Genomic DNA, 22,203 nt, shown 5'->3' on the forward strand with positions numbered 1-22,203 from the left:
TCCAGCTTTTGTATGGGGTGAAGTATTATAACTGGATTTTAGTATCTGTGCCTTATGAATGTTCTTGACATAGTTCCCAGGGAGAGAAAAAAGGCTCTCCAGGAGTATAAACAAGACCCAAAATGCACAGTATGAAAAGTAACTCCTAATAGTAGCTTAAATGTCCTTCCTTGTCTGTTTCCCTGGCTGTACAGGGTGAAGCAGGCATGACTTTCCATGGTTCCAGTACAAAATGCCCTTGCACACATGGCTGCTCACTCTACTTTATCCTTCTCTTTGCATTTCAATGAGGAAAAGTTAGGGAGCTCATTAATTTCTTCCCTTATGCCTATTTCTATCACCACAGTCACGACAGTTTCATTCCCATGGACCTGCCTGCCTGACTCTCACCTGTGTCTGTATTGTCTCTTGTCTCTCAGGGGGAGGTTCACCTGGCTACAAGCAAATGTTTCTGTTCAAACCGGTCCCTCAGCTTGTGTTTGCAGTCAGTGGAAAGGAACAGGCACTTATTTACTTATTTAACAGGGGCAGTTCACCACAATCAGTTTTAGAAATCTCTGTTAGGGCATAAATAATCTGCTGTAGAAGTGCTTTTCTTTTTCTGACTGATCATGCAGGAGTGTAGATGAAATGTTCAGTGTATACACCTGCATTTAGCCAAATGAAATTTACATTCAACATCTTTGATCCTCAATTTATCTTGCGAGATTTTTTCTTTCTCTTCTGTGTGCATGTATAAGTCTACATGCTGTATAAGACACTGACAGGAGACAGCGATGCAGCCTTTTTAGTAATTAAACATTTTTCATATAAAAATTAGGCATTTCTGAAAATATTGCAGGTTTCCATGGGATCCAGCTGGAACAGAAAAGAGGCTGAGACAGTTTTCTTTTTTTTTTCCTATCCTGGTTTTCCTTAATGAATATAAAAGCTCTTTCGTTGTATTTTCTTCGGGTTTTATGTTAAACTGTACACGACCACCAGCTAGATTTGTTGTTACTGTGTGATTGTAGCATAATACTGTTCCTCCAAGAACATCCTGGCCTCAAAGTAGACAAAAGTCCCTTGGCTCCAGCCATTAATAACAGCAGCTGTGGTGAACTTCACTGTAGTAGGTCCAAAGGAATAGTGAGGGTCCAGCCAACCCGAGGATGCAGCTATAATGTAACCAAGCCACAGATTTTGCAGTTGCAATACACAGAAAGTAGTGAAGACAGCTTTCTAGTCTCTCAGTGTCTGAGAGCACAGAATGTCTCTGTGGTGTAGGAGAAAAGAAGGTCATTGGGGTTCTTTGTTCAGAAATTATGTCACTCTGCTTGGTGGTCGCATTGGGATGCTTTTTTTGTAGGAGCGACTTCCACAGACTTCTGAACTGTCAGTTCCATCCCTTATGATTATCTCTTGTGTGGCTTTGAATATTAATGGCACAAAGCCGTCCTTGTCTGCAGTGAGCACAATCCAAGAAGAGCCTACAAAAATTAAGCAAGAAAAGGAGAATGAGTGCACTGCTGTGGTTACGTAAATGTAGAAGCACGTTTTGAAAAGTCAGTGAGCACGCAGGCAGAGCAGGGTTTCTTTTTGTGCACTAAAGCCTTATTACACTAATGACATTAAGGTCTGACAATCCATGCTCAACACACCTTTGTGCAGAAGCAGTGAGGGGCTAAATGAAAGGTCTTGCAAGGTTTGAGGCATTTGGTCCCTTATTTAAATTAAGTTCAAACACAAGACATCTTTGCTAGTTCTAATAAACTAAAAGTATCTTCATCTTCTGAAAACTCAGCCAGCCTTTCAGCTGGCTTTTGTTCTAATGACATCTACTTCTGATTTTCACTCATCTGCTCTGCCCAAATGACAAAGAGATTATAAAAACTGGAAAATTGGCCAGCAAAAATGATTTTGCTGTACTTGCTCTAGAAAGGAGTAGGGGTCTCCGTCTCATTACTGTCAAACCAAGATTGTTCCATATGTTTTCAAATTCATATAGCAAATAGAAGAAAGTTACACTTTGAAGGTGATTTGCAAAAGATGATTTACAAAAGCTGCTAGAGTAACATTTCTTGTCTTTTAATTATTTATAGAGTCTTCTCCTAAAGAGAATGAACAAAATATGGATGACATTTTTAATCCTTTTTTTTCTGAAAAAAAAGGAACAAGATTTAAAAACCAAAATACTTGAAAATGTTTTAGGTTCTCTTTCTGTATTGCATAGAAGAAAATAAACCTCCTTCCACTTTTTTTTTTTTTTTTACTTTTCTTAGCAAATTGGCTTAAAAATGAAGCTGTATTTATTTTCTTTAGTGATTCATTTGCCTTTCTTTCTCTCTGGATATTGCAGTTCTCATAGAAAAAAAAAAGTGAATTCTCTATTTTTTTTTCTAGTTTGACACTGTATGGAAAAAAAAATCTGTGGCAACTTAAAACCATTGAGGGAGCCTTTATATGACACACTTTCCTTAGAGCATGTGATTCTGTCATTATTGAGCAGGGGCATTAGCTGGGAGATGAGGGGAAAAATGTCCTGATAGGTTCTGTGTTGGGATTTTAGATTTTGGGATTTAAAACTGTTTTTAAAATGGAATGTGAAAAAAGGAACTGTAGAAAATCGAAATGAACCATCCTTATTTTTGTCAGTCATAACAAAGCATGCCCCTGGAGAACGTAAATCTCTCCTTTTTTAACCACTAACAAAGCACTTTTCCAGGCTGGCTGTATGTTGTCATGTCACCTGTTACATCATAAGAAGATTGTCTTTCCAAACCATGGATCTTTAATCTTCTGCTCTTAATACTTTCTTTCTAAATCTGAACAGACTTCAGATTCTGTGAGCAGTGGCCCTGAAAGTTCTATGGTCCAAATGGATATTCCATTGTTGATCAAATTGATGAAGCATACTTTTGTGTCAGACTCTTGAAATTATTTTCATGCATTGAAATGCTGGAAGTTCTCAGTGTCATTGATAACACTTTCTTGGAAGCATATCCCATGGAATATTTCAACGGGAAAACCATTCTGTGCAGAGTGTAGTACCCTTTTACTTTGAACAATTATTATGATGATAGGCCAAAAAGAGAGACTCCTGTGTGCTGCTACCAGGGCACTACACAACAGACTCTGTTTAGCACAGGTAATGGTATTACAGTCCTGGGCTTAAAGGGCAAACAATGAGGCCAAGCTCATTGCTCTTTTAACTCTGATGATCTTAACAGTATTGCTGTGGACATGAATTTGACTTACAGTTGCAAAGATTTTCCCTCCAATCTATTAATGCTTAAGTATTTACTCATTGTAATAAATGCCAGGCTGTCATTATAATACAAGCATGCTCTTCATTACATACCCTTTAATTGTATAGTATTAAAGGATGGGAGTGATATTTTTAAACTTCACATTTAATATTTATGTTGTGTGTCAAAAGAAACTTGTAGGAATATAAGCAAGTACCATCTAGAATTGAATAAAGAGCTACACAACTGCTTCTGCTCCAAACCTTATAATTTTGCAGGATTTTGGTGAGTTTTAGAAAGATTGTTTCAGTTTTTGTTTTTGTTGAAAGCATACAGACTCAATATCAGAAAATCCGAGCAGAAAGAGGGACATATTAGGATGATTCTGAGACATTATCTTTTTGATATCTCTGAAGTCTAATACATAAAATTGAGGAAAGGTGTTCTGCTAATTAAATATTCAGCTGCTCTATAGAGCTGAAAAGTTGTTTTCTCAGTTCCCTTGTTTATTATGGGCATTTCTTTCCAAAATCAAGAGCTGGAAATACGGGCCAAAAATGGGCTCCTTCTTGCCCTGCAGCTCTGCATCATGTTGCTGCCGAAGCTTGCTGGGAAATAGCTCAGGTCTCAAAAGCAGGTAGAGTTTTTTCATATGTGCTTGCACTGCACTGCACAGTCAAGGAAGATTCCTGACAAAAATATGGAACATGCATGTCCTTGTCTTCTAGAACAACCTCAGAAAGAGGATCATGGTAGCCTGTGATGAGAAAAGCCATCAGAAACATTATAGAGAAATGGCAGTTTGTGTGTTGCTGTGAGGGTGTCACAAAGGAACAGACAGGGACAAGGCAATTCAGAGGCCAGTCTGGGGCCCCTTTTGCATCTGTCCTTATGAGTTAATCAGTGGTGGGTGGTAAAAATGGGAGATTGGCAAATAGGAACATTGAGCTTCATTTTTTATCTTACATTAAAATAATCCCACATGTTACTTTATATATATATATATATATATATATATATATATAATGTTCTGAGAGTGAATTTTTCTCCAACCTATACTCTGTTGTCCGGGCTGAGACATGCTAGTAAGGACAGGTGAAGCAAAATGCCAAAAAGTTTCAGGAAAGCAATTCTACTATTCTCCTTCCAGGTAACACAGTGTACTGATTATTTTCTCAGCCTTCCTTTGCAGAGGCACCTAACATATTACTCTGCTAATAGGTAGTTTTGCAGGTACTTAGCATTTAAATTATTTCAAGAGTCTGCTGTATTTCAGACAAGGGAAAACACACACTTGCCAAAAGAAGTTAGTTGGCTCAGTTTATTAAATCTGGGGTAATTATTCTGTTGCAAATGCTTCTTTTATATGCTAAAAATCTCAGGCGAAACCAGATAGCAGAAATAAAAAGAACATACCGTGTTTCATTTCAATAACAGGCAGATCAAACAGCTGCTGGACTAAACTCAAATAGATCTTGCCATCACAGAGGAGAACGTCTTTTGTTTCTTCAGTAACTGATCCATTTGAAAAGCTTTTCTTCATATCCATGTATGTAAAAGAAAAGATATAGTTAATGGATGAGACATTGAGCCTGAGTACTCATAACCATTCTTCTGCTCTTAGTCCTTTCAGCTCTTTAGTCATTTTGCCTTTTCTTTTTCTGTCTTTCCTACAGTTTATAGACGACATCATCATGCAGGACCATTCTAAACACAATCTCATAGCCCCATGTGAGGAGGATAAAAATGCCTCTTTGGTTTTTGCTTTGCGAGCTCCTGCAGCTCAAAGCTGCCTCAGCCCTGTACATGTATTGTCCTGGGCTGGGCATCTGTGTGTCTGTGGGGCCTCCCTGCCTGAAGCCAGTTCAGTGGAAGGGCATGTATCACACCTGGAATAATGTTGTTCCAGATGCTGCCCGAGTAAATGAGTACTCTGCTCAGTTTCAGCTGTATGTGTGGGTGGATTTGAGAGCCATTGGGCAGCTATTCCGCCCTGCTAAAATAGCCTCAGGGTTATTTTGGCACAGGGAGTATTGCAGAGAGACTGGACCTAGCAACAGTCTCTGAAAAGCTGTAACATCAAGGTAGCTTGGGAATCCTGTGACTTGCTTTGAGAGCGAGAGAATGTATGGATTTACAGCCTTGTAATTTGCTCTGATATTCACTGAAAGAACACACTTGAAAATAAAGGTGGCTTGTTTCTGTTTCATGAAATTTAGGTGGCCCTAAGAATCAACATCTTTGTGTTTCATCTTTCTTGTTACTGCAAGGTGCAAGGAAAAAAAATTGCTGACCTACTATGGTAATGGAGTGGATATATATTTGAACTTACATTTTCCCATCTGCTACCATTTAAAAGTCCTTTTAACACTGAAAATTTTCCAATGACTAAATGTTGTTATGAAATAGATGTGGATGGGACAATTTCTTCTAAAAAATATTGCTAAATGATATTTCTATACTTTGTCCTGTGAACTGAATTTTGTTCTTTCCATGCTTTCTCCCTGTGTAGTTCCATGTGTTATGTTTTGCTTGTTTCTTTTTCTTTGGCATCTTTACGTTTGCAATACCCCCAGATTTTACATATTAGTTATGAATGACTGTCTATTTGCCCTATTTCATAGACCCCTCTGCTTCATACATTCAAAAGGGATCCAAGGTAATATTTCAGAATGGATTGACAGGATCTCATGTATCCTAACTCCTGTTCTAGTCCTACTCTGTCTTTGTCTACTTCACACCCTTGAATTTTTCTTGCTAATGTAAAACTTACGGTTGAATGAATTCACAACTGCATCTTCAATTTATGTGCACAGTAATCTAACCTCTGACTAAATAAATGTCTCTTGTAATGCTTGTCTTCATTTCTAATTGTGCTGTCTTTTCACAGTTGCTCTCTGTGAATGTGTGCTTTTTCGCTGTGTAACAACCTTTCTAAATCAATCCCTTTCACTTTTCTGTACACAGTGTCTGTGCTGTCATGCAACTGCATTGAATTCTGTAAATCAGAATGTCTGCTGACTGTTGCAAATGTCCTTTCTCCCACTCTGCTATTATTTACTCATGCAGATAGTCTATGGCTGATTGTTATTTATTTATTTATTTGTTTGTTTGTTTGTTTATCTAATTTTGTATTTATTGTGAGTGATTTTATTAATAAAAACCATAAAAATTATCTTTCCATTAAATATGTGAACTTTCCACCTTTCAAATATCTTCTCATCTTTTTTCCATGTGCAAAACAACCAGAAATTTGTTGGTGCATAATTAATAAAGGATATACCTAAGGAATACATCAAAGAAGTATCATTGTCTTAGTCATAAACCTATAGCAGCTTTTTGTTTCAGCTGCAACTATATAAGAAAAGTTCTTGGTAATTTTTAAGTATTTCCAAGTTATGTAGTACTTGGAAATTTACCAAAAACTTGGTATTTCCAAATTATGTAGTACTGTATTCTATTGAACCTAAACACACCTGAAACTCAATGGGCTGAATGTTCAGCAGTGAGTTTGTGCTTTGCATAGGCATTGCAAAAGTGCTCTTTGCCTATGCAGGTGTTTGTGCAAAGCTTTGTCATTGCTGCAATTTGTGGACTAGCACATCTAACAACTATTTCATTTTCCTGAGTTCAGGTTGGAATAACAGAGTTTATTCAAACTGGAACTTCAGTTCATGAATTATAGAAAAAAATGGACTGCACGTGAGACAAGCTCATTGCCTTGACCCAAGGGGTCCATTTTCCACATAGATATGCTTCAACTAAAGAATTATCAGAAAATAATCTAGCTCTGTCTGTCTTGACTTGAAATCAGTTGAATGAAAATGTGTACTCAAGATGATTTTGTTCTAGTTTGGTTCCTGTATACCATTGCACATTATTATTGGAACAGCCATTGGAAGTGGAAGACATTTTTGTATACTCAAAACTGCACAACACCTATTTTTTATCCTAAACAGTTTTTCAAGGACAGACCTGAAAGATCAAGTCTCAGTTGTTTGTCTTTCATCACTTGTCAGTGTTCATATGAGCTATTTTGTCTGTTACATGCTTCTGTTTGTAATGATAAACATAATCACCTTATGCATTTATGTTTTACTTTTTACAAATTCTGTCAGGTCAAGAATCTTTCTCTGTTATAACTTTCTAATTATTTAGCCTTTTTGCTTAATGCTTAGTTTAAGTGGTGATAATGTGCCTTCTCTTGGAGGAATGAGTTCACAGATGTCATATCACAGATTAACTGATTTAAACCTGTACCTTCTTGTGAGGCAGGTAACTCTTAGTATCCCCTTTTTATAGATGATCATACCATTACACAGGGTGCTTAAGAGATTTAGTCAAGGTCATGGAAGTAATTTGTGACAGAGCTAGAGGTACAACTAAAAGCTTGCCTTGGTATTTCCCACTTTCATGCCATAACCCAAAGACAATTTTCTAGTCAAATCTAGATTTAATACACCTCTTCCCAAAATCCATGTCTGTTTTTGCTATGTTGTTATTTATCTCAACAGGAATCAAAGGATTTGAAATTCCAAGATTAAAATCCCTTGTGTTAGTTGCTTTATCCTAGAACAAAGTTTATTGGTAGACAAAGAACGTGTTAATCACAGAAGAAACAAATATATTTCCACATACATTAGTTGTATATTTTCAGATTAAGTTTCTTTAGCCAGCTTCCTGTAGTATGTCAAGTGCAACTCTTCTTCAACAAAAACCCAGCAAAAAGAAATGATCAATTCAGTAATTGTTTTCCCTCACCCATGTCAGCCTGCCCAGATCAGATTTTACAGCCTATTAAGGGTGTTCTGGGCAGCAGCCAGCCTGTCGCAGCAGTGCCAAGCTGTCTTTCAAAACTCACATTTCAGATTGCAAATATGTAGGAGAAAAGCATCATTTACTAAGGCAAAAGGTTTCCTGGATGACATGTTATATATCTCACATATTTGCAGTTTTCATACTGCACAATAAGTGAACATGCCTTCTCTCCCTTTTTTGAACCCCACTGAGCAGTCAGCTGGAGCTGGTTCTGCCTCTTGACCTTTTCTTCATTTGTCTTGTATTTCCTAATGCACTGCCTACACTCTCCTGCCTGCTGAGATCATCTTAATGAACTTAAATTTAACAACTGATGAACCAGTGAGGTAAATGAGAATATGCTACCACTCAGAATTGTTTTTATTGACGCTGGGTTAGCGATCAGTTGAAGTCTCAATGTGTTCTTCTTGCCCATGGATGTCTAGGAATGTAAAATGTTTTTCAGATGAGACCTGCCAGCTGTGTGCCCAGTGCTCATCACCTGCTGCAGGATATGCCTCACTGATGTGCCCACACGCTGCTTTTGTTCTTTTTGTAACAGTATTGTATTTTAAATTCACAGTCATCTTGTAGTCAAATAACATGTACAGAAGCAGAAATTTCATCTCTTAATCCTGGAATATATTACTATGCCCTTTATATTAGTTAATTTCATTAATTTCAATCCTTTTTTAAAATTTATTCTAGATGTTACATAATAGTCATCAATTTACAAGTGTGAAATCCTGATCCTTTACTGAGAATATTACTGACTTTATGTCATATGCAGATTTTTTAAGCATAACTCAGCAAGTCATTGACGAAACTTTCAGATGACACTGAAAATCCACCATGAGAAAATCCACCAGTAATTTTTTCCCTTTTCTTCTATATTGATATAACTATTACTATCTCCATTGCAGCTAATTCCTTAACCATCTTATTTTTCTTCTGTTAATCCCTACTCTCTGCTGTTGAACAAATAATTTCCCCTGTGGCATATTTCAAGTACTGTACTGAATTACAGGTATTTAAAATATTCTTCATCTCCTTTGTGTTAATAATCTGTTGTTTTATAAGGGAAAGGTATCAGGTTAGCACATGCATTGTACAGTGAATAGTGCTGTAGTTGTCTAGGATTCTGTTTTCATTCTTTTACACCCTTGATTTCAACTGCCTTGTGCTCCACTGGTGATTTGAGGTTTGATACCTTAGTACCCATTAGTCAGCTTGCTTTTACCTTTTACCTTGCAGGGTGAGAAAAAGCTAGTGGATTAGCTAGATGTGGGAGTTCTGTCCCAGAAGACAATGAAAAGATGCTTAAACAGCTAAGGAAGAGAGAATTGAAGAGGAAGGAGAATTATGATTTACATTCTCACTGTGCCTCGTGCAGCATTGCCACAGGTGGTGTTCATTAGGTTGACAGCTTGCACTGCTCCCCTTCCCTGTCATTATTTCTACTGTTGCTGTGATTCTTGCCTGCTTTTTGGTAGATTCTGTTTTTATTGTGGTGGAGGTATTGATATCTTTCCTTTCCTTACCCTCATATGGGACATTCCAATTGCAACCTTAACTAACCTGGCAGAGACACATAAGCCTGTAAAATGTTTATGCTGGAAGAGACCTGAGGTGCTCAGAGGTGCTTAAATCCCAGTGCAGTTTGCATTTATAGGGCACATCAGCATTCCTGGTGACACAGTGCTGGGATTTCTCTCCTCCTGGCTCTCTGCAGCTACTGTTTCAGGTGTATTGTCATCTAAGATACACCTTTTATGCTTCCATGATCTTTATGTGTGATTTCTTTGTGCAGTATGATAACTTGGCTCTGTTTTTGACATTGCGTGTTCCTTTCCTTTTGTACCTGTGCATCCAACAAACAAATCATCCGCTCTAACAAAAGGAATTGTGTCTCCTCTACAGACCCTGCTTGTCTGCTATTGATCAGTTTCAGAACACTGTTGACAGAATTTGTTCATAACAAATTCCTCAACCTTTGCTCAAAATGTTATCCGTGCATTAATCACACAAATTCCTCAACCTTTACTCAAAATGTTATCCATGCATTAATCACACTTTCTCTTGACTACTGCAGGTCTTTCTTTTACAGTCATCCTAAATCTCTTGTTTCTAAATTTCAGGGTAGCTGCTAGTTTCTTACTCCAGGGAGCAGTCATATCAGCTTCCTCTTCCATCATTTTCATGACTTACTTTCTATTGCTCAACCCGAGTCAAAATTGCCCTTTGGATTTCAGAAGGGTTCATGGTCTTATTACAGCTCATCATTTCAGCCGGTCTTTGCTCATTTTTTTGTGCCCCCTTATATTCCCCTTCTTTACATCATGTATTTTCATCAGAGTTTTACTGCCATATGTTTGTATCCTTTCTGTTCATCTCCCAGATATGTGTAAAAAAATATAATACCCATGTTTATTTTGTAGCTGACCTTTGTAGCTGGCAATAAAGTTTCCCATAGCAAATTGTATGAAGATAGTACAAAAGTAGAGATTGACTTATGTACAATTATTGGTCTGTGCTAAGAAAAGAAAGTAATTGTGACTAATTGCTGAAAAGATATTATTTCTTATTTAATTATGCAATATATGCTATCAGTGATATAAATTTTGACATCATACTGCTTGTGAACAAAATGTAGGAGTTTAAAGATGTTCTTCAGATTAAGATGAATGTTATTCCTCCTGAAGAGGTTTGCCTAAATGCCTTTAATTTGAGATCCAGATTGGCTTTATTTCCACTGTAATTAGCTTCTGAATGAGACTAGTTTAAATATTCTGCAGCTGTTTCTTTTCTGGGGGAAAGGGATGGTATAAGTATCTTTTTGCAAAGCAAAACAGAAAAAAATCTGTGACAGATCCTCTTTTATTTTTTTTTCTTTTTAAATAATGTCTTCTTATTGCATTTATCTGTCTGCCCTCCCACATTCCCCTGAATCACAAACCTGCCTGTGATGAAAGAGCAATAATATTTGCTTTTCAGGGTTGAATGATCAAGTTACCTTTGGTGGCTGAATGCTATTGCAAAAGTGATAGTGCAGTGACATTTCCAAAGTGTGAATGATCATGGTTTTCTTCTATGGCTATGGGCTACAAAGAATACCAATTCTGGTAGCACTGTATAGATGTGACTTCAGAGGAGTTACAGGCAGACTTGCCCTAACATGATAGACAAAGGTTTTGAAGACTGTTAAATGAGCAAACATTATGAATTATTAAGTAATAAATGTTTCTGTTTTTTAAGTTTCCTAAGCAGAACAGGAAGTACACATAAATATGTCAATAACGCTTCTGCACAACAGTGTTCATAATTGATCATTAATTATTGCTACATTTTTAACCATTATGTTTTAAACATTCATTTTATTTTCTAAATGTATAAATATGGTTATGCAGTTCTGATAATTATATTCTTTAGTGCAATAGACTGCTCAATCAAGACTGAGCCTCTGCCGTGCTGGGGATTATAGAGACACTTAAGAAGACATGCACTTGGCACAGATAGCTGGAAGATAATGGGCATATTATTGACTGGACTGCAGTGTTCCTAAAGTTTAGAAAGTTTTCCACTGGCTGATATTTATGTCATAAGGCAAAAAAGTTATTTCCTGACTTTCTGCTCTGTGAACACAGAGTCTGGCTGGAGCTCACAGCCCAGCTGGTCTCTGAGCTCACAGTGCACTAAACAACTCCTGAAGGAGGAACAAGGTTCAGATGTCTGAATATAAACTAATCAAAACAACTATTTCTCTGAAAATTATTAGCTGCCTATGAAGCAAATATTTCCCTGTCTGTCTATAGACCTTTCTGCCAAGTCTATTTTTCATTATTTTTTTGGCATCATGCTGTGATCCTGTTAGATTTCAGAAGAGGGGCTGAACTATACAAGGCATTAGTGGAGACTTCCCCAGGAAAGCTGTGCGTGGGAAGGCATTAGTGGCACTTTTTTGAGTCATTGTAATGTGGTGCTAGCAGTGCTTGCTGCTGGCTTAATGTGAAACTAACCTATTCAGATAAATAAGTATTCCTTTCTAAACATAGTTTTTCTAGCAGTATTTTAGAAGCACTTAATTTTTTTGTTGTTCTTTCCAAAGAAAAATAGCAGGTTAACTAATTCTTACTTCTAGTGCAAGCACATGCGCAGCAACTTCAGATCTTAGATTACTGTTATGTGTCACAAATAAAACTTCTCTTGGGAAAGGTTAATCCAATTGACTCCTAGAAACAGGGCTGCTTGCTAAATAAATAAGTTGATTTATGTTAAGAAATCAAAATTAATTTGAACATACTGGAGAACAGAAGGGCTTGCTTCTTGGCCAATAAAATCCTAAATTATTTAAAATAGACATGTTACTTTTCCACCAGAATTTGTATAATGTGTTCAAGTTAAATTATTGACTAATTCAGATCGAAAGCATTCCTTTTATCCAGAAAACCAAACACATCAGAATCTGTTTAAATGCCAAGTAAACACTTGCTAGAAAGTAATGACCATGATTGAATTGAGTCACCATTCCCTTAATGACTTTCTAAGGAGTGGTACTTAGATGTCTACATAGATTCCTTTAAAATTAAAGGAAGTAAAATTTGCTTCAGCATCCTCACAATGCAGTGCATTATTTTGACATAATGCTACTTATGTTGCAGTAGATAAGGATGCATTTATAATTAGCATTTACATCCTGAAAGTGATACCAGTTTTATCACTACCATCAACATGTTCAAAAATCTGATCAGTATAATGTTAGTATTCCTGTGAATAATATTAAAAACAGTAGATAGAAATAATTACCCAACCTACATTCCTTAGTGGAAATTCTTATTGAAGCCAGGAGGAAATTTGCCAAAACAAGGGTAATAGGAACATGGTGGTTTGAAATATTTGTCTAATGAAATCATAATTACATATTGATGGATTAGAAGGTTTTTGTTTGTTTAATGATTGTTTTTTTCTGAAAATTTTAAGTGGTTATGTGTTTTACAAATTGAGTACATCTCATTTTGCAAAGAATAGTGTTGAGAAATCAAAGCATAAATAAGCCAAATTCATGTCATATCCATTTAAATTTTCCATAAATTGAGATTCAATACTTTGTTTCAGTCTTCCTGTGAGTCTGGCTATCTTCAGACTTTGTATTTAAGCTCAGGTTTAAATTTATTACATTTCTGGTGAGCTACTGTAGCCCTCCATTCATCAGCTTATCGCTGCACTAAACAAAAATATAAGCCTTTTGTAGATTAACAACTCTGGCTCTGTTCTCTCTGACAGATGCATACAAAATCACCCAGTCTCCAAGACAATTGTACATGATCAAAGAATAAACAGACAAATCTCCCATGTTAAGTATCCTCTAAACTATACACATCATCCTGAGTTGTCATTCCAATGACAAATTATAATTCCATTTTAAATTAAGCTTGATTCCAAACCAAGGTTACATTTCTTATGGGTTGATAAGAATAAACTGCATCCTCTTGACTTAAAGCTAAATAAATGCAAGATTGTTTAAAAGTTTGGTTCCTATCACAGTATTTCTAAGCTGACAAGAAGTTACCTGGTAGGTGACATGCACGACAGGTGGTTCCTGGGAGCACGGGTAGGCTAAAGAAATCCTCCTGCCATTCCTAGCCAAGTCTGTTATTTCAGAAAGGCTCAGCTGTAACTCATTGAAACTGCCACAAAGTCTCTCTAAATTTCTAGATATGTGACTCATTCCCCTTTCACTTGGAAAATTGTTGTTTTTAGGAGAATTCGATGCTTCTTGGATCACGTTGAACTGCACTTTAGGGGATGTTGGTCTGCTGGAAATCCTGCTGGGTGATCCAAAACCACGAAGAGACACTGAGCGATTCATAGGTTCAGCATCCAATGTTTCCAAGGCCACTGAGGAGTCACCTGGGACCCTTTTTTCATCCAGGTCACTCACGCTTGATGAAGAGCTCTGCTCATAACTAGGGCTCTTTACTTCTTCAATGAGTCTTCTCCTGCCACTTGGAGACTGAATAACTGTGCTTCTTGGTATTATCAACTCCCTGCTTTGAGATTGGTCTTCTGTGGCAAGGTTCTCAAAGAATTTTCTTTTCCCAGGTATATTAACAGAGGATTCAAAGTTATAAAACATATTCTGCTTAGTCTCAGGCAATGCTGAGGAATTTTCTTCCAGCATCAATTCCTTGACCATAAGACGCATTACATACCTGTCTGAACTTGAAGATGGAATGAGATTGGGATCAGGGAACCTCTGCTTGCCAATCAGAATCAATAAGAGTTTATCTGTTAAAAAGCATAGGCCCTTTGGTCTTTCATTTTTTTCCAGCTGGATTTGTTGAATGTGAGGCATGGAGGAAGAGGTTACTGAATACACCAGAACAATATTAGAAGTGTTAGAGGCTACTGCCACAATCTGAGCTCTAAGATCAAAAGCCATTATATCAGGAACCAAAATACCTGGGATGGTGACTTTTCTGGTGGTTGTTACCTTCCTCTCAAAAGTCACCAAGATCAAGTGAGAAGAATCTTGACCATTTGCTGCTGCAGAGTCTTTGCGTTTCAGAGCAATGAGAGGACTGGGATCAGACCGACGGTGGTTTGCAAGGATATGGGTCAAATCCACAGGACCTGATGAAGAAGAGGCAACTGAATCAACACCTGATCTATCTGAATCTATGGACTTTCTTCGTGTGTCCATGGAGTATTCCTCGTCACCAAGCACCAAAGCAGACTGTGAGATTAAAGAACCAGCTTCTGTACCAGAGGGCACATCAAATGCAATGCCTGCATTGATACCACAGATGTTATCTAAAGGAAGCTCAGTAGCTACAGCAATTTGGAAATCCAGAGTGGCTTCTATAGCGCAGATATAACCTCCCACATCAAAAACTGGGCAAAAGGAGCAGATATTTAGAGTTTTCTGAGCATTATCCCATATGTAGGAGTGCAGGGTACTGCCTATAGCAACTACTAAACGATTACCATCCTTAGTCCAGCAAGCACAGTGGATGACTCCGCTGCTTTTGATCTCTGCCTTAACCCGCGTATTGTCAGTACGAACGGCATGCAAGACTGAAGCATCTCTTTTTGTAAGCACAGCCAGGACCTCCTTCTTAGGATGCCAGACACAGCCCTGAGAAAGCAGTGGAAATGGCTCACCAACCTCACAAGTCTGAGAAATCAAGGGCTTTTTCTTCTCTGCACTGCTGTTGACCAGCTGCCAAATGCTTACGTGCTTTTTGTGCTGAACAGCGAGCAGAGCTGGGGTGTCCGTAGAGCAATATGGGCCCCAGTAAAGCCCATGCACATGTTCAAATTGACCAAGAATGCTTGAGTCTCCAAACTTCAGCTCTCCATTTTGATAGTATAAAGTAGTCAGTATCACTTGCTTCCCATCTGTCCAGGCAATTCCATGCACAGGGTGGATAGCTTGATATAAAGCATTGAGGCCGGTTCTCAGCAGCTTTGCCTTTCCCAGATCCATCTTTTAGGCTTTCTTTCTAATAAGGATAGTTCCAAAATAGAGAATCCATGGAATTTGCTTGCAGATCACCATGAGAAAGTTTTTTTCTCACGTCTCCTTCCCTTCCTTTCCAGCATCAAGCTGCTAATTTTCTGCTAATAATCCAAGAGTCTATATTGTGAACTCCTTCTCAGGAGGCCTGCAGCTGCTCTTCTAAGTATAAATCCATGTCAAAGCTGCTTTGGCTATGTCTTTTCCTGGGAGGAGTTATCATCTTCATGTGATTGCTAACAAGGTTTAACCAATTACTGTGCGTTTTCGTAGAAGGCTATTTTTAACTCTTCGGTGCTGGGAATAAATTTAAAAATAACACTAATACCTTGACCTTCAGTGAATGAAGGTCTTTACCAAAGAGAGAGATCATATACTGGTAAGCCTAAGTATTAAGCTACAGCCTGAAATAATGACCTGACACTTCTTTCAGCCAGCCTTTGAAGGATGAAAGAAGATTTAAACATAACTGAGAACTGTACAAGGCAGATTGCAATCTGTGATGGGCAGCATCTTTCAAAGAGACAAGATCTGAAATGGCTATGAAAGGAAAGTAGAAAAGGGAAATCATGCTCTGTTCTATTAGTAGTTACAAGGGAACAGAGGAAGGTGACATGAAAAAAACCACAAACACCCAAACTAAAAAGCCCCAAATACACAGTCTAGAAGCAAAGAGAGCAGATTAGTGATTAGTGTTCATTTTACTGGGACATACTTCCTAGCCACAAATATATAGTGATTTCTTTCTTGGTCTTCCTAGCCACCTGTGTCTGAGGGCTGTTCCCTCATTATACAGACAGAATGCAGAGAGGAATCCAAAAATTTCCTGTTTCTCCTAACCCTGCATTTTCCACAATATGTAACATAACATCATGCAAGATCCTTGAGTTGTCAAAGACCAAAAGACCCAACCAATAAATTGGTGTAGCACAGTGGGGCTGTGGGAGGATACAGCAGTTTGGGTGGGCTGTGTTGTTTCAGGCCCAGAGATGGGCCAGATGGACTTGGGAGTCTCCATCCTTCCCTCCTCAGCACAGCCCTCCCTGGGCCTAGCTTGGACAGAGGGTGTGTATGGCTGAGCAGAAATAGTCAGGGTGGGATTAATTAATTTAAATATAAGCAACCATTACTATTTTCAGCGCCCCAGGATATCTCAGCCACACTGAGTTGGCAGGTACAATACAGGACTTAGAGAAGAGTAGTGCCAATCTAGGGTGGCAGCTGGCAACAAAGAGATGATCCCCAGATAGTCCCTGGGCTGCCTAAGATGGCATTAGAAGCTTATAAGCAGGTAAGTGAATCCCATCCTCAGCATCTTGCTGTAATTCTTGTTTTGCCAGTGCATTTCCTTTCAGCTTCCATTTAACTTGTGTCTCTTGCTTTGTAAATTATCAAAAAGGGAATAAATTAAACCTGGGCAAAGGTTTACAAGCTATCAATATAATCACTGTGGTTAAAGATGTAAGACTTAACAATACACCTTCTGCCTCCTTAACTCATTTATACATCATGTATTTGTATATTACCACCTGAGGAAAAAGTTGAAGGCAGTTGGACCTCTGTTGTAAGAATTTTTAATACCCTTTTTCCATGTGTATTTACTGAGGATGGTTATTACCACTAAAGATCTCCCAAATTGGTATAATTATATCACATGCTCATTCACAGCTACTTTTTTTAAAAATTATTTATTGAAGACTACATTCAAAAAAACCCCTTTTTTTATATTCTTCAAGAACAAGCCAGCAAGGATGACTGGAATAGGTAAAAGTTAAAAAGCTAAATATACAGGTTAGAAGATCCTTTTTTACGCAAGACTCATAAATTCTTTGGTCTCTGTCTGATTTTACCTTACCCTTTGTGGCACAGAGGCCACTCTGCCATACCTGTTTCACCAGGAGTTCTGACATCTTCCTCCAAGTTGTAGCAGGATTATTGTTTTTTTCTATATTAGTGAAAGTTTCTTACTCATAGTAGTTCCAATGAATAGATTGCATTAAAATGCAATCCCAGCAGCTCCATAAATTGACAGAGTCTGTATAACATATATTTATTTTACTTTAAAATATTGGTGTTTCACTGCTTTGTTGTCTCCTGGGTGTATTTTGCTGAAACTGATAAAGCTATTCTTTGGCACAGTATCTCATCTATATTCTGCACCACTGTGCTTTTAATATCCTAACAAAACTGTGTCACAGCTGGATCCTAGCCACCTTAAATGTGGTTTGGATGCAGAAACTTCTGCCTCAGTGTGTCTGAAATGCTCAGATGTTTTGCTAGGGATAATGTGTATTCTGCCAGCTATGCTGGCATCTTGAGAGCATGGAATGATTACTTGTGTGGAAAACTGGACTTGATTTGCTGTTGGGTTTTTTTTAATTTCATCATCTCGTAAAGCATTTGCTCTTCAGCAGTGTCTGTCACATTATCAGAGGATAATACAAGGCTGAATATGTGAGGTTTGCCAGTAAGTTTGTCAGAATCAACCTCAATTTTGGATTTCAGGTCATCTCAGAAACACTGAAGTCTTGAAAAATATTTGCAGCAGAGCTACAGTGAGATTTTCATCTATCTCTGAAGGCTTTGGGAAATAGGACTTCATCTGAAGTCATACTTATGACACACATATGAAGATGTACTTCATCTGAAACATACTTATTTCTAATTAATTATCTGAGATACACGCATACAAAGATGGCAACATCCACAAAGTTGGATGTTGCCACTGGCATGGTAGCGAGCTGGGGAGTCAAGTAAGTATGAATTTGCTGTGGCCTTTTCAAAACTCTCTAAGGCTCAGTGTTTGTTGAAATCTGCAGGGTTTAGGCACGCTGCAAGCTCTATTCTGTAGCAATTGAGTTGGAATTTCAGAATCCATTTGGGATAACATTTGAGAATCTCAAGGAGAATTTCCTCTTGTGGTTCTGGTGAGAGGCAATAATGTGGGGAAGGAACTTCTGTGAGAACAGAATCCTTTGGTACCCCCATAAACACCACGTATGAGAAAATGAATTTGAGATAAGGTTATATTTCAGATTGTATCTTTAAAAAACTGGAAATAATGGAAGACTTGTAAAATATACAGTGGGGAATGAATCCTAAATTATGTCATGATTATGGATTTGAACAAGTTGTACTGGGGATCAAAGAAGCCACAAAGTGAATAAAAGAGACATTGAACTTTTGTTTGGCACAACATCATTTTTTTAAAAACAGGAGTAAAAAGAGTGGGAAAAAGAAGTTCCCTTCATTCAGTTAGCATATTTTTCTGAAAAAAAAATCCCATCACCTTGGTACGCACAGATCTCTATAGCACATACTCAAAATAAAGGCCTGTAATTGAAAACTGTCCTGGAAACACCACAGTTAGAAATCTGAGACACTTCAGTGAGTAACCACAGTCTTTACACCTACAGTAAGCTAGATTCTGATCTATTAGCATCTCTGAGCCTCTGATTAGGTCTGGTGTAACTGAGATCAGAATGTCACCTTTGGCATAAACAAGATGTTTCACTGGTGGCACCTTGGCTGGCTCTCTCCTGCAGAGTAATTCCAGCCAGTCCTTGGTGCTTTGGAGGAGATGGTTTTTAGAAGTACATAAATTGAACACTGAGTTGCACATGGCTGCCAGTTGGTAGATATGAGTTTTCATGGTTCATAATGAGTGTTGGAAAATTAATCCAGCCTTTATCATTGCAGAGGGTGAGATGCCTTTTCTTATAATACTGATTTATATTGATATTTTTACACATTGCTCTACTTGCTATTCAGAGAGAGTGTGAATACTTCTTGTGTCCAAATGGATTAGAGCTAATGAATTGCAGGTTCTTAAATATATTTACCTATCTCTTGTCTATCACAGTGGGAGATTGAATATTTAGATGTCTAAATATTTCTGTGGATCTGAGTTCAGTGCCTTGCTGGAAAAGCTGAATTTCAGACTTCATTTTCTCCTTTAGTCATGGTAAAATAACTCTTCCAGGCTAAATCTTGCTTCAAGTTAATTAAATAGATGTTAATATTCCTGGTGACTTCAGAGGAAGAGAGATTCAGCTCAATATGTAATAAAAATGTAAGAGTAATATTTTTTCTAATATTAATTTAGCTCAGCTTCATGAAATGTCTAATACTTGGTGGTATTTTCACTTCAAAAGTAAGTCTGTTTAAAGCTACTCACCATGAATTCACCAATTTAAGTAGGTGTGTCATTTACTTCAACACTTTTGAGAAGCTTGAGTATTTATTTACGTAATAAATGCATACTAAATGTCTCTATTCCTTCACACTGACATTTCTTTGCCTCAAGATCTGATTTTAAAAAGTACTTATCTGTCATAAGCTAACTTGAACAGAATGTAAAAATTATGCACAGTTAATAAAGAAACAAAATACGTAATCTGTCAGAGCAGATCCACTGATCCACGCCTTGTAAATCTGAACAGGGATATATCTGTGGGCTCTTCTGACAGGGATATGTTTATGTGCTCTCCCCGCTCTCAGAATAGGATTTTACTCACCAACTACACATTTTTTGTATGTATGTCATGTAAAGTGGGAAACACCTAATGAAATACTGTATTTTTTACATACATTTATTTAAGAAATTGCTGAGAAGTTTGGTTAATTAATAAAAAACCGCAAATGCAAATTATTTTGTTAAGGCAAGCCCCTCATCTTTTCTATGTGGGCTACATTCAGGAGGCAGGAGGAGACTTCAGGCAGGAAAGTCACCACTTCTTTCTAAGACTGTTTTTTTCATATGTGCAGACCCTTGTTGTTACCTTTCAGGAGCAACTGCCTGGGCCAAGGGTACCAGGCTGGCTTCATCTGTCATCTCTAAATAGAGGCACCTAGCATGGGGACACACATGATGGACAAGACACTGCTACAACAAGACAAAAGTTTTGCCTTTTTGTAGAAGTTTATAAATTCTGTGAGCTCACTTCTACTCTCAGGGATATGCTGCTAGATGGCAACTCTCCAAATGTCATACGTGTATGACTGACTGCAGTGACCACTCTGACACTGGACCTTGGGTTCTCTGAGATCCCTCTGGGTCTCAGGGAAGGCACCAGAGATGCTCCATCATTTGAACTGGAGCTGTCCATCATTCTTGCAGGTGTGTTTTCAACAACTTTCTTGATCTTTGTGGCTCTTGGAACTCCCTTTCCTCTGTAACAGAAAGGCAAATATGCAATTCTAACACAGAAATCCAGCACATCGCAGGGAGTAAAGTTGGTGAAGCAGTTGTTAATTACCCAAGCCTTCCCTTTTATAGTTTAGAGTGACACTCTAGTCCACTGGAGTGGAGAGAAGAGAACCAAATCTTTTCAGAAGGCCATTTAATTCTCACTCTTATCAAGGGCTTAATGTTTTTTGGGCCTTCACAATGCTAAAGCAAAACTGGTGAGCAATTAGGATGATTATGCAAACATGGTCGCAGAGAATGAGACTCATGCCTCATTTAATTGTAGGTGTGGGATTCATCCCACAAATTAGTATTTTTGCATTAAAGTAAATTGGTATAGCTATCTACATGAAGGTAGTACCAAGCTCCCATTAGGCAACAGCATGGAGCCTCAGCTCTCCAACATATCTCTGCACATACACACTACAGTTGTCTAAGTCAGACCCTTCCTGATTCACTTAAAAGTCAGTGGTGAGAAATAGATACTTTTAGGGCATGATTCATTCCCTCCTAAAGTACCTAAAATAGATTAACAACTCTTGCTTTATGAGTCTAGCTGAAGTACTCGGATAGGAAATGGGTATGGACAGATGAATGCCAAGGAATGGTTGTGTAGTCATTACGTGCATCTGTTCTAACTAGAACATTTATCAGTGATCAGCCCACCAATAGCTCTTGCTAGAGCTACATGATTTCTGCTCACACCCTCTCTGTCTCAATGCCCTCTCTGTCTCAAACCACTGTTTTTTGACTTAATGCTCCCATGTGCACACGCCAATCTCTTGTGCACACTTTATAAAGCAATCAGGTTTTCAATAGAAACTCTAGCACTTATGTTACAAAAATTATACTGGGCAGAAGAGTATGAAATGTTCTTTAGGATATATTTCTGTCTTGGCAAAGAGAGGGAATGAATGATCTAATGGGTCTTTCCATCTGTAAGTCAACATTCAGCTTCCAAATTATGACAGTCTTTTTCTTCATAGACATTAAATGTATTTGTTTTTGAAGAGGTCTCTTATTAGTACCTTCTTTTTTACATGATGTAAATTTATACCCTTGAAGTGACATTTTTATAATTCCCAGCAGACACATCAGATAACTCAGGAACCTCTTGCATGGCTAAATGCTCTTTGCCACAGTGTGCATACTCAGTTAGATCACTCCCAATTGAAAACCCACTGAGACTTGAAGAAGAACAAAGGATAGCAATATTTTTAGCAGATTCATGTTTGTCCCAGCTTGGTAAGTTGAAGAGGTCACTAAACTCTGTCAGCTCTGGGAAAATAATTTATTATTGTAAAGGAACTCCGGACAGCATGAGCTGGACATAATCCTGTATCCAAACTGGTTGGTTGACAATGACAGAGTCAAACTCTTAGCAACACCTGTTTTGGAAAGGGCACTAGAAAGCAAATTTTATAAAATATATCAAAATGGGTTACTTCTGAATCACATGGGTTCTAGCATCTATT

At 37.8% G+C, this 22,203-nt stretch overlaps 1 protein-coding gene across 1 annotated transcript; it reads right to left on the bottom strand.

The window, feature by feature from the left end:
- Positions 1–1,302: 1,302 nt before the first annotated feature.
- On the bottom strand, positions 1,303–15,510 carry LOC134416676 (WD repeat and coiled-coil-containing protein-like). The gene is made up of 3 exons (XM_063153420.1): positions 13,591–15,510; positions 4,644–4,764; positions 1,303–1,469 (listed from the first exon to the last, which is right to left on the bottom strand). Exons 1-3 carry the CDS (start codon positions 15,508–15,510, stop codon positions 1,303–1,305), a joined length of 2,208 nt encoding a protein of 735 aa, XP_063009490.1.
- Positions 15,511–22,203: the final 6,693 nt, after the last annotated feature.

The sequence above is a fragment of the Melospiza melodia genome, chromosome 3, assembly GCF_035770615.1.
Source record: "Melospiza melodia melodia isolate bMelMel2 chromosome 3, bMelMel2.pri, whole genome shotgun sequence".
Classification (NCBI taxonomy): Eukaryota; Metazoa; Chordata; class Aves; order Passeriformes; family Passerellidae; genus Melospiza; species Melospiza melodia.